General features: G+C 34.3%; 2 protein-coding genes and 1 long non-coding RNA gene across 4 annotated transcripts in view; 1 reads left to right on the top strand and 2 right to left on the bottom strand.

Moving 5' to 3' along the window:
• LOC149791862 (S-adenosylmethionine synthase-like) overlaps positions 1 to 15,927 on the bottom strand; it is a 58,590-nt gene that overhangs the window by 34,139 nt on the left and 8,524 nt on the right. The window lies entirely within an intron of this gene.
• On the top strand, positions 6,710 to 12,083 carry LOC149791864 (uncharacterized). The gene is made up of 2 exons (XR_016423429.1): positions 6,710 to 8,797; positions 9,576 to 12,083. It is a non-coding gene; the product is annotated as an uncharacterized LOC149791864 (long non-coding RNA).
• Positions 11,461 to 15,787, bottom strand: LOC149791863 (uncharacterized). 2 transcript variants are annotated; one of them, XM_089970361.1, is made up of 3 exons: positions 12,854 to 15,784; positions 12,093 to 12,175; positions 11,461 to 11,628 (listed from the first exon to the last, which is right to left on the bottom strand). In XM_089970361.1, exons 1-3 carry the CDS (start codon positions 13,014 to 13,016, stop codon positions 11,461 to 11,463), a joined length of 414 nt encoding a protein of 137 aa, XP_089826487.1. In that variant the 5' UTR covers positions 13,017 to 15,784. The 2 variants fall into 2 exon arrangements, with proteins under 2 accessions (XP_089826487.1, XP_089826488.1); XM_089970362.1 differs by having other exon boundaries at positions 11,497 to 11,628; positions 12,093 to 12,168; positions 12,854 to 15,787.

The following is a 15,927-nucleotide window of genomic DNA, read 5'->3' as shown; positions in this document are numbered from 1 at the left end:
AGTAAAACTTGTCTTGAGAGACTGCTGCTATGAGAGAAAATTTGTTTTGAGAAACCAGGATCTCCATGCAGTTTTATTGATTATAGTGTTTTGACCTGTTATGAGAGACCACATATTTTGAGAGACCATTATTGTTTGATAGATGGGATTGTCTTTCAAGACAGGTTCTACTGTATCTGCTTTTGTGTGTTATCGTTCTCTTATGTTAATTATGCCCTCTATTTCCCAGTATGCATATTTGGATTTAACATTGGTTTTAAGCAATAATTTATTTTCATGTATAACATTTTGTGAGTTATCTCCAGTTGTCAAGCTAAACTTGAATTTTACAGAGAATGGACTTCTCCTTTTGGGCAGAAACAGGATAAGTGAGAGCTGAACAGGGAGAAGTGGGAGCAAAGCGAGTCATGCACAATATATATATATATATATATATATATATATATATATATATATATATATATATATATATATATATATGGGTGGGTTTTCATTCTCTTATTTGAATTGTGCCATCTTTTTCCCAGTATGCATATTTGCATTTATCATTGTTTTTTTAAGCAGTACTTTATTGTGAAGTAAAACATTTTTTGAGATCTGTTTCACTTTTATAAATACATTTGGTGCATGTTTATAAACTATCATCTATAACCATAATTTGGCAATATGACTTAATAAAAAGAAAACAACAGAAGCTATACATTGTAATGAATTTTAACTGAGTAACTAGATTACAATATTGTAATTTCAAGTTAGTACCAATGCTAATCAACTACCCTTAATCATGATTTTTTTACTATTATTTTCTGAAAGTTCATTATAAAATGGCATTTGAAAAGATTTCTAAACTTGTTTGAAACAACCCCTGTACCATGTACGTTAGAGCAAATACACACATCTTTCAGATCATACTGTTCGTCCAAATTTCTTTGTGTTGATAAAACTTGATTGTAACTGTTCATAGACAATGCACTTAAGTATGTGAATGAAATAGATCCTTTTTTCAAAGGAATCATCATAGCCGGCCGGCCATGCAGGTCACCTATTTTAGTATCTATAGAAAGAGGGGATTTCTTAATGTAACCGCTCACTTTATAACTTCATTATGATTATGACAGTCCTTTGATATGATTGCAAATGTAAAGTTTAATTATTTGTCTATGTTAGGAATTAGTGCAATAATATTTGCTTTGCTTTTTTTCTTCTTCATATTTTCACAGAAATTCGTGAACTTAAAAAACAAGCTTGACCTTTACTTCATCTCTTGAATTCCACAACATATAGCATTGTCCTATGTGTTTCAGACCAACATAATTGCATTTTAAAGCTAAATATTCACTATAGTAATATTTAGACTGCTTTCTAGGTATTGTATATTTTCCTCAATATATTTGCCCAGTGGTTTACAAAAAGAGACAATCTAACAAAGTGGTACTTCCCAGACACATTGATGTCCACCATTGATTCCACGTGAGAGGTTCACTTATGGGGTGCTCACCAGTTTGAGAGAGTGATGTATGTAAGGTGAGGTTGTTTGCATTTAAAACATGCACAGTGGAGAGAATGTTGTCATACCTCTGTGCTACGTTAATGTAATGTGGATGATATTTCTTTGGATATTGTACTTTTGGAAATTGTACATGACTTAAGGACACTGCTAACTAAAATGACTACTCCTTTGTGCTAAAAATCAGCCTGAATTAGTCTAAAGTACACTATCCATAGCAGCTATTAAAATAGGGAAAATGAATTTTGCCAGAAAATTGCAATGAATGAATTACCAAATATATAAAACGTAAAAAAAAGTTGTCAGCTCTTTTTTTTTTTAATACAATATGCCTCTGAAGTCCAGGAAGTGAAAATGACCAAGTGGAGCTAGCACTTTTTTAAAGGTGCACATCTGGAGTAAGGCCAAGCTGTATACTCTCTAATCCATTATTACACCCATCAATCATACACCAAAATAAAGGGTATTAAAGGTTCTTTGAATTATTCCTAAGATTTACAAGGTCTTTTTTAAATAGCCAGTATAACCAGTGAGGAAAGCCGGGGAAATTCTTTTTCTTTAAATTTCTAACTCATTTGCAAAATACGAAACTGTAGAGTGCCACCTTAGAGTTACCAAATGATTTTTGAAGATAATACTACATGTATATATGCAGCAGTTAAAATGTTCAAGTTACCGATTTTATTTTTATAAAACCAATTGCTATTTACCTAAGTTTAAATTGCACAACACAAGTTTGTATGTTTTTATCATCAAATGATAGCTTGTGGAAATTGGGCAGTAATAGTTGCTAATTTACTCATGAAATGATTAACGGTCAAGCACCTTAAAAAACCCACATGCCTGTGAATCTGTAAGAGTTTGTTTGTCTGCACAATTGATATCAACACCAGCTATTTGATGGCTTGATGCCTACATTTTGCACTGAGCTATAACACTGGAACTAACCCGGCTAAGTGGAGGGAGCATCTCACAAAGGATGATCCATCAATGAACCTGTAAAAAATCACAGGTGAAGTCGTTTTTGCTTTCCTAACAGAAGAAGGCAAAGTTGAAATATTTTAGGCAACTTAGACACCCACTTCACCCGAATGCATGCCTCAGTGGCATCATTCCTAGCATTAACCAATCAAATACCACTATTTGACTCATCTGAGTAGGTGATTGACTTGGTTTTTATTCTTTTAGACCATTGTCTTTGCTAGCGAAGAAAAATCCTTAAAGCCTGCTATTTTTCGTTTAAAACTAAATATTATAACTAAAACATGTTGAAAAGTAGTCCAAAGGTTTCCAAGTTTTATTTTGAGAAATACAATGATGACAAAATTAGACACCTGTACGATAAGATAAAGGATAATGTTTGCCAGAACCATGTGTCAAGCCTTTGTAGTGCATATATCAAAATTATTAAGAAAGTCCTTCATTCTAAAAATAGATGCATCCACATTTCATGCATAGCGTCATATTTGTTCTTGGCTGTGCCGATTTGATTGGAAAGAAGGGTCTAGCTCATTCATTTATCGACTTTTATGCTTCAGTTTTGCCATCAGCGTATAGTTGCAGTAATGTTCTATCAACAACAATGAAATTAGGACAGATACTACGGTGTGAAGGTTTGTGGTTTCATGTATATGCTACAGTTATTGTCTCAAATATTAGTTTAGAAATCTTGACTGTATTTTAAGTGCTAGCTGATTCAGCAGTTTTATCAATTTGCAATTACATTACTGTAATATAGTTATTGAGCCGGTTTTTTGTCCAGTACATGAATAATTTAATCTGCATCTAACTGAGCTGGTTTAGCCATTATATTACATACAGTGTTTTAAAAATAAAAAAGTCCCTTTTGAATTTTTTTCGTTTCATACCTATATGGACCTAACTTTTTTTAAGCCATGCCTGCCTATACTATTTTTCTGTACATAATGATGAATGAAGACTATATTTAGAATATGATATGATTAAGTCATATTTCTTACGTAAGATTTTAATTATGGGCACTGGACCTTAATTTAAAAAAGAAGATATCTTTGCTAATGCTACAAGTAATATACACTTTAGAAGAAAAAATAAGCATCATCTGCTTACATATCTTGTTAAGACATGATGGTGCCATGAGAAATTCATTGGTATGTATGGAATAATCAGTTATTTGAAATCTGAATACCATTAAAATATGGAAATCTAAAATTTAGTCTTTACATTAAAATAAAGAAGAAAATAATAATCTGGTCACAGGGGGACTCAAATCCAGGACATTCATATTATTGACACAACTGTAACCATCTGAGCTATGCAGTCACTAGATAGGTGTAGTATTAGATAATTTATAAAAGTCAGTGAGCTGGAAAACTTTCTCTGATTAGTTGTAAATATGTCAGTGGGATTCACTGTTCTATAATTATTGTGCCTTAATGAGTGAAATTCAAAATATGAATAAATAAAAGAATGTTATCAAAATTGAGTCTATTTAACTATTTATGCAGTTGAATTTAATTAAAAGGATTGGCTATTTATTTTTTGAAATTCGATGAAGCATGAACCAAAAAAAATCATGCTGTGCACACTTTGTATGATGTGCATAATTACTGGAATATAAGATTACTTTTACTGTTCATTTTTTTATATAATGTTAGATGTCATATCTACATATTTGTCTTTCTTACAGTATAGAGTGTTCCAGATTGTCTGCACATGAAAGGATGTAGTTTTTACTTTAGTGGCTATTTATATGTTTCAGTCGCATTAGCATATTTCATACTGCCTTTTGTTATTTTTAAATTCAATTACAATCTTTGCTCCTTTATAGCAAATGTTGGTTGAAGAAACATTGAATAAGATGTCGTTCCATCCATAGCACTGTCAGATAAGTATCATGATAAATATTTTTATACTTTATTCTATCAATATCTTGGATTTAAATGGTTTTTTTCCTGGGACGGGATTGATTCTTTTCATGATTGTGAAATGAAATACTTTATTCAAATAAATATAGTAAAGCTCAACATTTTTTAAAATTACTAATTCTGTTTTCTACCTCCATTTGTAATATTGACCCCAAAACTGTATTTCATCATTATTATAATTATTAAAGTATTTAATTTTTTATCTGAATGTATTATCAGTTTGCTTATATCCACATGTGTCACTAATAATAGTTGGGATTGAAACTAAACTATTTCATTTGTATTAATAAAGATGAGTATAGCAAAAAAAAAAAGATATATTTTTCTGACATGATGCTTTGTTTTTCCTACATTTTTATTTTTCAGGTCGTGTGCTATAAGCATTGATAATCTAAGTAAGCACATGCTGCATGCACAACAACACATGCTTGTAATTTGCTGCTTATTGTACTAATGCTTTTAATGGACAGGGTCCAAAATATTTTAGTATCAGATGTTACCATAAGACTCGGAATGAAATGATATGTAAGACTGATAAAGTCTAAACAGGCAAGCTCAAGTATATCATACAATCTACAAGTGCTGATTGCTGTCAGTATATCAGTTTCAAGTATGATAATAGAGGAACAAAAATATTTGTACTCAGCATTTGTAAGGCATAATTTTGAGCTATTATAATAAATAATATAGCTTGAATTGGGAATTTTGGTTTTCTTCATAGTAAAATGTTTAGTGTGGGAGCCTTTTGCTAAATATTCTTATTAGGCCAACAAGTCCTGCATAATATTAATACCATCAATTTAAGGATTAGATATTTTGGTCTGTAATGCACAATAAAAATACCATCAATTTCAGTGGAAGCTATTTTGGCCATTATTGTACAATATTGACAACATCATTTTAATGGGTGTATATTTTGGACCCTAAAGCAAGCTTATTAAGTTAGCTAATAATGTTTTTCATATCTTTCATTGAACAATTATTTCTCTTTCTTATCAGCAACCTGTGTACCTTTTTGGCTCTGCATATATACACCCTTACCATGCTTATTTTCCTTGCATATTTGGCCCTTAATATGCTAATTTCATTGCATATTTGCACTCTTAACATGCTTATTTTCCATGTATATTGCACACTTAACATGCTTATTTTCCATGCATATTTGCACACTTAACATGCTTATTTTCCATGCATATTTGCACTATTAACACACTTATTTTCCTTTCATATTTGCACACTTAAAATGGTTATTTTAGTTGCATATTCACAGTCTCATTCCTGACGTCACAGCGAACAAACGTATATTTTTAGCTCTGATATTGTTGCAAATTTTATTGAAGTTTCTTCGCAAATGGATAGTGTTGTTATTGAATATTACACCATGTTGCCAAGAAAAAATTGTGTGAGGTTTTTGTGACAATTGTTTCAATATCCTTTAAATATATTCAGAATTACATAGAATGACAAACTGTCATATGTAAACTAACGTTGTTTATTTTAGTGACGTCATTCCCATAACGTCAAGTTTGAAAACTATCTCTCAATTTGCTTGATTTGTTTACTGTGTAAAACCGGCTTGGTGTATAATTTTAAAAGTTCTACTGAGTGCGGCCACCACCATCACCAATTAAAACAGAATAAAGGAACAGGAAAACAAGAGCAAAGAAATAATACCAAGAAGAGGAAACGATTAGCAAACCGCCAAGCCGTGAACAAAGGAATTGCACAGAACAAAGGAACTCTCAAACAAAGGAACGATAGGAACACGTAACAGAAAACAAAGGAACAAAGGAGAGACTTCTAGCAGAGGAGCGGACTGGGTTAGGACAAAAACAAAAGATAAGTCATCATTCAATGCTATATGCAATTTAAGTAGAAGAATGCAAACTAGGTCCAAACAAATGGCTCTATTCAATCCAAACACGCAAACACACAAACCACCAAACAACCCTCTCAATAAATCGGTAAAAATATTGGATGTATCACAACTCCAAACAGCAACAATAAAGCATGTAAAACAAGCAAGATTAATGCAAGTCGTACCAACCACAGCAAACTCGAATTCAACCAACATCACACTGGGACCCCAAATTCTGGTCACAAACACAGACCAAACAAACCACAAACCAGCAGACATAACTAACGCACCCCCACCCCACCAACAGAAACTACTAGAAATACAAAACTACACTCCAGGGAACAATATAAATACAATGCCAATACTATCGCCAATCCTCTTCAAGGAAGCGGAAAAACCAAACACAAATGAAAATATAGACACCACTATTCCAAACCTAACAAATGAATTTGACAGTAACCGACATGCCTTAAACTCCCCACAATTAGACCACATAACCATAACCAGCACCCCAAAATTCACCAAAAATGAAATAACCAATTCTAGAAACATGCAAACAAACCAACAACAGGAAATCAAGCAAACAACAATAAATAAAACATTAGGAAAGAAACTATACACTCAAGCCAAACTCCTGGATCATCTGGGATAATAACAGCAAGGGAACCACAAACCTATGGGAACAAATCCAATGAATTAGACACTACAAAACTACCCACTACTCACTAATATGGCAACCCAAAGACCCCAAACAACCCAAAACACCCAAAACACATACCCAGGTAATGGCAAGGGCCCGCTAAAACCCCAAAACAACCAAAAAAAACCCACAAGTAAGGTTAACTAAAAACAGGAAATAAAGCAACAACATAACCCCCAAAACAAAATTTACAATTATCATTCCATCGAACACACCATATACATAAGCAGCAGGTGCAACAGAATTACTAGTCTAAGTACCAATAGTATTATGACAGCACTGGCCAAAATTCACACTGAACAATTCAAACTGATAAGACCAAGGCGAAACTACCTGATTGTCCAATGCAGCATAATTCAACAGGTGGAAAAATTCATCCAAATTGAAACTATAGGCCTAATAAAGATCAAAGTAGAGAGACACCATAGCACTCAGAGGAAAACACGAGTCACTTCGAACTCCAAACACAGTGAAACCACAACTAATCTGGCTGAACCCACTAAAACCACTATCTTTAAAAAAAGTAATAGCACTAAACGGATACAACAAGGACATAAGCAATGAACTCATACTTCATAAACTCACAGCAAATGGAACACAGACCACCAAAGTATATCGTCTTAAAAATCACAAGGGACAAGGAACAAACAAAGCAGTTATAGAGGCTGCCGAGCCAATACCCTCAATAATAAAACTAGGACAGTCAGGAGTGTGCCATAAACTGGAAAACTACGTAAATAGGCCAAGATTTTGCACCAAATGCCTGCACTGGGGACACTATGCCCTCAGATGTAGATTCAAACCAAGATGTAAGTACTGCGGAGGTCAACACAAAGGAGAATGCCACACAATTAAACAAAAATGTGCTAAATGTAACGAAAACCATTATCCTAGATAGGCAGAATGCAGAATTGCAATAAAAGAGAAACAAATGGTGGACTTAATGAACGAAAAACACCTCACCTACCATTCTGCCAAAAACATTATTTGTAAAAACAACCCCAACACACCAAAATCTACCTCTGAAACAATCAATAAGCACCAAAACTCTCCACGCAGAATCAGAAGGGAAAACATTGCACCACAAAACATACCCTCGAATCAGGAAACAAAAGAACCAAAAACTACAACCCACATTGCAATAAACCATGACCACCCTGATAACATTCCAGATACAAACAAAACTGTCACCCCAAACATCCCCAAACTTAACACACCCCAACACAGAATACAGGAAGTAATGAACCTAACAACAGGAACCCTAATGCAAGATCTCAGTAGCATAATGAGAACCCTCAACACCATTTTCACCATACTAGCTGATTGGACCACAAAACTAACAGATAAAGACAACGTCAAAAATGAATAGTACAAAAAATAATAAAATCACCATCTGGCAATGGAACTGCAGAGGAATCTTTAAAAACCTATCAGAACTGCAGAACAAACTGAATAATACGGCCGTAAAACCAGACGTAATCTGCCTACAGGAAACCCTCATAACACAAGAACACAAACGCCTGCCCAAACTACAAGGCTATAGACCATTCTTAGAATGTATTCATATATTCATGTGACCCTGGGTCAGCGAATCCAAAACGAGGCTAATATAGGCACCAGCTTCATTTTACCTCGCAACCATGGCTGCCACAGTTGATACCGGCAACAGAAAAAATCGTGACAATTATTGTTGTGTTCCGTTGTGCAATGGGAATGCTAGAATTCACATAGATTTAAGCTTCCACCATATCCCATCAGTGAAGAAGATGGAGCTTCGTAGAAAATGGATTGTTGCAATACGTCGTGATGAGGGGCTGAATTTTAAGGTAAGAAACTGGATGTTTGTTGGTGTGTTTATATTTACTTGCAACTGAATGATGTAAGAATAAGAATTCCAAATGCAAAATAGATTCTGTCAATGAAGTAAATGATTGTATGTATGTGTGTTTTATAATGACAGGTTTCTAAAAATGTTACCCCTAGTCCCATTCCACATAACGGGGTCATCGAAAACTGGGCGTACCTCCAAGCAGCGCATTTTTATAAGAAATTATGAATTTTGCGTAGGAGTAGTAAGTACAGAAAAAGTAAAGTTATTACCTCGTTAAAAAAACAAGTAGAATGTAAATGACCACGATAGAGAAGAGAGACAGCACCAGTACAATGAAAATGATGAGAGTACAAGTTGAATGAAATTACGAGAGAGAGAGAGAGAGAGAGTGGATAAGAATTAATGAAGCTGTTGATAAAACATCACTGCATAATTTCTCTTATTTACTCTGAAAAGACCTGATTTATGTGGGGCTTATTTTGCTTGCTGTTCTCCTCCAGATGGCACTGATATTTAATCAAACCATAGCTTTGTAACTTTTGTTTTACACATTTATTTCATGGTGTGTGTGTGCATGACACAGTGTGTTTATGTGTATGAGAGAGAGAGAGAGAGAGAGAGAGCAGACAATCAGTGGAAAGCAGCCTCTGTTAAAACTCTTGTATAATTTTAAATTATAGTGAAGCTGGTAACTTTACTAGTTATATTTTTTTGTCTCCATTATAGTTAACAAATGTTGATGAAAAGCTACATTATTATTTTATCTTCTTCAGATCCTGTGAGTTGCATATGGCATGCAAAAGTAAAATTACAGAGCTGGAGAAGAGACTGAGGAAAGCAGTAACAGAATTGGAAGAGAAGGAAAGGCAACTTCAAGATTTGAATAAACAAAAATAAACATGGAGAAATTTGGATTGAACAGATTTACAGATGATGATGAAATGATAGAATTTTACACTGGTTTTCCCACATATGAGGTTTTTATAACCTTCTTCAATAGCATCAAACCTACTGCAATTAGAATGAAGAGCTTATATTACAGCACAGGGAATGACATCAACATCAGGGGACGGCAAAAGGCAATGGACCCAGTGGATGAACTTTTCATGTTTTTGTGTAGATTGAGATGTGGATTTCCGATTGAAGATATGTCTGTTCGATTTAATATTCACAGGTATACTGTAAGTCGGAAAATAATCATGTGGACAAATTATTTGTATTTCTTACCAAGTCGTGAGCAGGTTCAAGCAAATATGCCTCTCGATTTTCAACTGTCCTACCCAGGAACTAGAATTATTATTGACTGCACAGAAATATTTACAGAAAGACCCTCATCTCTAGTGCTTGCATCAAAGACTTATTCAAACTACAAAACTCACAACACCTGAAAAGGTTTGGTAGGGATAGCCCCACACGGTGCAATCACGTGTGTCTTCCTTGTACTCTGGATGCATGAGTGATGTGGAGATCACAAAGCTGTCAGGGCTTATAGATTTGTTAGAACCAGGGGACCAAATCATGGCAGATAAAGGTTTTGTTTTACATTAAGTTTTAGAAGGTACTGGTGTTTCCATTGCAACACCACACTTTCGGTGTAGTGATGGGTAGTTCACAGCTTCCCAGGTGGAAACCAATCAAAAAATTGCAAGCCTGAGGATACATGTGTAAAGATACATTAAGAGGGTGAAAGAATACAAAGTTATTACAGTCTGTGGTGCCTTTGACAATTTCTGGGTCAATAAATCAGTTGTGGACAGTAGCAAATGTACTGACTTTGTTCAAATGACCACTAATTAAACAAAAGAAATAGCATTTTGTGACATGGAAGTATCATGTAGAACTTGTGAATGAAAACAAAGATACTGAGACATTATGAAAGTACCACATAAGGTTCATTTTATTGACATTTCAGTAGTTTATTTTTAGACCTTAAAATCATGCCACATTTCATTGGCATCTTGTCATGCAAATACCTTTTAGATGTGTGAATCTTGTTCATTTTATTAACATTTCAGTAATATACAAGTTATTTTAAAACACCTTTAGTAACATCGTGTAATATTTCAATGACATCTTGAATTTCATGCAAATACCTTTGGTAAGATGTGTGTATGTCGATATATATATATATATATATATATATACAATTACTCAAAGGGTTCATGTGAAAATGATACACAATTCTATAATGCATCTATGGGTGACTGTTCCGGCCTATATACATATATAGTAAGCAAAACCAGCTACGCTAAATTTAAAATTGACAATTTATGTAAGTAGATTTTAAAAGCAGTGCAACAAAGTCCACATTGGCAAATGACTTGCAGCCATTTTGCTTGGAGTTGTCAGAATGATTTAATAATGTAAAGGCATAGAAAATTCATTTTAATATATCTTACAAAACATTCATATGCATATATACAAACAGGAGAACGTACTAATTGAGGTAGAATCTATAACAGAAGAGATCAAGCTTGTCCTTGACAGCTTGCCAAAATTCCCTGTCAAACAGAATAGTCTCAACATGAAAGTCATTTTCCAACCACACACAAAAATCACACCATTCCAGTCCTGTAACTGCCAACTGCATTTGAACTTGGTAGTAGTAGTTGTAGTTTGTCTTCAATTTCAAGGCATCATTAGAGACCGCAAGGTACATCAGAGATAGTAAAGTGTCTGCAACTGGACATTTAATCTCCAACAAACCATAAGGGGGGGGGTCCTGTTGGGGTTGTAGACTTTATGATCAGGAGTTGCAGCAAGCCAATGACAAAATGGGCTCACAATTATGCCACTTGGGTACAGATTGACATTGTCATTCATTCTCTAGAAGAAAAAAGTTATTTTTTTTATATAAAAACAAACCAAAATCATAAATCGCAATAATTTAAAAGGTGGTTTTGTTTCTTATTCAAATAAAATGTTCCTACACACTGGGGTGTCATTTATGCAATACAAATTATTTTCCTTGATTTCTTAAGCAGGTTTTACAAATTTTTGTTGTTGAAATTTCTTTTAAAAAGGATACAAATCGGATAATTTTCTTTTCTTCTTTTCTTTACAGCATACTCATTTTGTATTCCAAAAGCAATCCTAATTTAGGAAAATAGACAGCCCTGGAAAGTTTATTTGAAGAAATATGATATGGCCAAACTGTATCGTAGACAGCATTTATGCAAGATCTGAATTTCAATAATATTTTAAGTGTTGAAATATTAAAAATATCTGTGCATGTTGAATATAATTTTAATAATTTATAATATAAATATGAATGAAAATGACAGGTTTACCTCAACAACATGTGGTGACTCATTCTTCTTTTGTGATCTAAAACACCGTCCCTTGACAAGGCATTCATTTCCATCTCTATAAACTGAAAACAAAAGAGAAACTCAGTTTAATAAACAGATTAACATAATATCCCATACATAAAATGAAAAAATGTTATATTGTTTAGACACGATTATTCCCTATTATGTTTACTTGATCTAATGTGTGCAGTTACATACTGGGTGTTAAAATTCATCCATCTACCAACACCACAACAATAATAATAATTATAATCAATGAACAATGAAGAAGTTCACATAAATAAGGGACCAATTTGTGTGTTTGGGAGCAGGGTGCTCTTTGAAAAAAAAAAAATATATATATATATATATATATATGAATGGATATAAAACAGCTTTGAACAAATAATCCTGCTGTTTTGTGGGTAAATATAAAAATGTCAGGTTGTGTACTTTTGATACATATTAAAATGCAAGGTATGTACCCAAAACTATTTAAAGCGCACCACAAAGTCTCTGTTGGTGAGGAAGGGGGCGTGGTTGGTTAAAAGGGCAGTTTGTGTCACTATGCACGTTTTGTAAATGTTTTATTTTGACCGCGTGTTTTGACCACAGTACTGACTGACAGCTGTACATTTAAATCAGACCTACTCAGAAAAAAAAAAATTATGCTTTAAATAGTTTCATTTCTATATCGTTAACTTGTGTTTTGTGTGCAGTAGAGAAAAAGTACACTCAAGATAGGACGTAAATCAACTTACCTTTAAGAGAATGGACATATCCCTCACTGTAATACTTGAATCCTTTTGTCATCTGTTCATTCCCTGAACTGCTGGAGACACCCGTGATGAAATTCTCAACGAATGTAAAAGAAATATCTGGCAAACAGCTCAGATCGTTACTCGATGTACAGTAAGACGCCATATTTTTTTCTCAGTCTGCCTACCGTAGCCTCGTTTTCGCGATACATTAATATTCATGAGGATCTCATTAAGAATGGTCTATACCCAGGGAATCTTTAAAAACAGACCCATGGGGCAGAAAGTGGGGGGACTAGCAATTTTTTAAATAGATACACTAATCTACTATGAAGTAACAGAAGTACCCCTTAACCTAGACATCAATAATAGCATCGAAATAATGTCAGTAATGATAAATATAGGAACCACAAATAAAAAATGCATACGACCCAGGGAGTACCTTCTGCCCTACCAACCTAATCTCACTAAAGGCAATCACTAATAACAACAATCTAATGATCTGTGGCGACTTCAACGCACACAGTGAATTATGGGGAGGTAAAAAGAAAGATCAAAGAGGGAAAATGGTTGAAAAAGGGATAATTGAGAACAATCTGGTCATCTTAAATGACGGGTCGAACACTAGATTAAACCCTGAGGATGGCACTCTCTCAGCCATAGACCTAACCATCATTACCCCAAATTGGCTCAAATCACAAATTGGTGGGTGGATCGGGAAGATATGTTAGGAAGTGACCATTTTCCCATCACAATCAATATTCAAACAAAAACTCAACACATTCCAAATGAAACCCCACCTAAATGGAGGTACCAACAGGCACATTGGGACCAATTCCAATTATTACTAGCTAGAGTAAATCAGATAATTTAGAAAGCCCAAGTATTGACATGTATTATGATAACATAACAGACACAATTATAGAAGCAGCTAACCGATGCATACCAAAGACAACTAATATCCAAAATAAAAACCCTGTACCATGGTGGACTAAACAGTGCACTATAGCACATAAAGACAAAAAAAGGGCCTTAAATAAATATAAACGCACCAAAAATTCTATCTACTTCCAGCAATATAAAGACAAAGAAAAAGCACTAAAACAAACTATAAAAACTGCTAAAATTAATCTATGGCAAACCTTTTGCTCTAAACTGAGTCTAAAATCAAAACAAATATGGGATAAGATAAAAGCCATCAAAGGGAAAGCAACTACCTCAGCCCCAAAAATTAAAAATGCCATAACAAATAAAGATAAGGCAGACCTCCTAGCGAAGCATTTTTCAAACATGAGTAGCAACAATAATCACACCAGAAACTTTCAAGAACACAAAAACTAATGGAGGGAACCCAACCTCAAATGTTTCAAGACCAAGGAACAAAAGAATCTCACCTAAATAGCGACATCACAGTACATGAATGGAAGACAGCCCTACGATCCAAAAACGAAACATCCACTGGTAAGGATCAGTTAGGTTACATTATCTACAAAAAACTACCTATCAATATAACAATAGCCATAATCAAATTCTTTAATAGGATATGGGATAAAGGCCAACTACCCACCAAATGGAAACAGGCCATAGTAGTACCAATCCCCAAGCTAGGTAAAGATCCCAACAACATAAATTCGTACCGACCCATCTCCCTTACAAACAATATTTGCAAAATAATGGAAACAATAATCGCAAATAGGTTAAAACACCACCTAGAAACCAATAACCTACTCTCCATAAATCAATGTGGCTTTTGGAACAAACGGTCCACCACTGACCAACTTCTCAGATTGGAAACAGACATCAAACTCACTTTTAATGCACATAGGAAAACCGATCGCAACCTCATAGAGGTTTTTTTTTAGACCCAGAAAAAGTGTTTGACCTAGTATGGACCAATGGACTAATGGCCAAACTAAACCAATTTGGAATAACTGGACGCTTGTTCAAATGGATTGGCGATTTCCTCACAGGCCAGAAAATTACCACAAGAATAGGCAACACCCATTCATAAGAATTTTCACTTGAAAATGGAACACCACAATTCAGTGTAACAAGTCCCTTACTATTTAACCTAATGGTAAATGACCTTGACCTCGATGCAGCCTCCACAAAAATAAACTTGTCACAATTTGCAGATGATAGTGGCATATGGAGGAATGGAAATTCTGCCAATAACACAGTAGTTAAAGAAATCCAGTAGAGCCTAGACAACATAGGGAGATGGGCGGATAAATGGGGTTTCAAAATATCTCATGAAAAAACTGTGGCAATCATATTCACCCCCAAAGGAAATAACAACCTAGTCTATCCAAATTTCTATATACAAAATCAATTAATCAAATATGTAACAGTAGTAAAGTTCCTAGGAATGTTCTTTGACAACCACCTCACATGGAAACAGCACACTGAACAACTCGCCCAGAATTGTAACAAAGATCTCAATTTACTCAGGAACATCACAGGGACTGACTGGGGATCCAACCAGGAAACCCTCCTCACGATATATAAAAGCCTAATTAGATCAAAACTGGATTACGGTTGCCAAGCATATAATTCAGCTAAGCAACCTGTACTACAAAAACTTGACACTATCCAGAGAAAAGCCGTACTATTATGCACAGGAACACTCCCCTCAGCATCATTAGAAGAACTACAAACACTGACAGGAGAACTACCCTTAAAATTACGTAGGCAAGAACTGCTCCTCCGATACTCCATTCGATTAGATACCCACCCAGACAACCATTCCACCAAAATAGGAGGAAAGATGGGCTATATTGAACAATAAATGTAAAATTTCATTCTTAATGTTAAATTTAGTCATCTCACATTTCAGTTTCAATATAATGACTGGATTTGAAACAAATTCGGTATGTACATAGAATTGATTTAACTTCGAGTTTGATATGTGTCTTTTAAACCAGTCAAATGTATAAAAATTGTGTGATACTAGGAAATTTTAGACCAAGATGGATAAGAATGATATTTTTTAAAAAGTATCCTATGATTTCTTTGAAAAAGTGGCAGACAAAACGCTACAGTCTCTAGATACTTATGAACTTTTTTGTGTTTTAACA

This window comes from Sinohyriopsis cumingii, chromosome 9 (assembly GCF_028554795.1).
Source record: "Sinohyriopsis cumingii isolate HCF-2022 chromosome 9, ASM2855479v2, whole genome shotgun sequence".
In the NCBI taxonomy this organism is placed as follows: Eukaryota; Metazoa; Mollusca; class Bivalvia; order Unionida; family Unionidae; genus Sinohyriopsis; species Sinohyriopsis cumingii.
Note: the sequence above shows the minus strand (reverse complement) of the source record. Positions and strands in the feature narration are given on the sequence as shown.

Coding starts and splice junctions, on each gene's coding strand:
- LOC149791863 (XM_089970361.1), bottom strand. CDS start 13,016: ATGGCGTCTTACTGTACATCGAGTAACGATCTGAGCTGTTTGCCAGAT. Junction 12,176..12,853: donor ATATGTCCATTCTCTTAAAG/GTAAGTTGATTT, acceptor TTTTGTTTTCAG/TTTATAGAGATGGAAATGAA. Junction 11,629..12,092: donor AGTCACCACATGTTGTTGAG/GTAAACCTGTCA, acceptor TTTTTCTTCTAG/AGAATGAATGACAATGTCAA.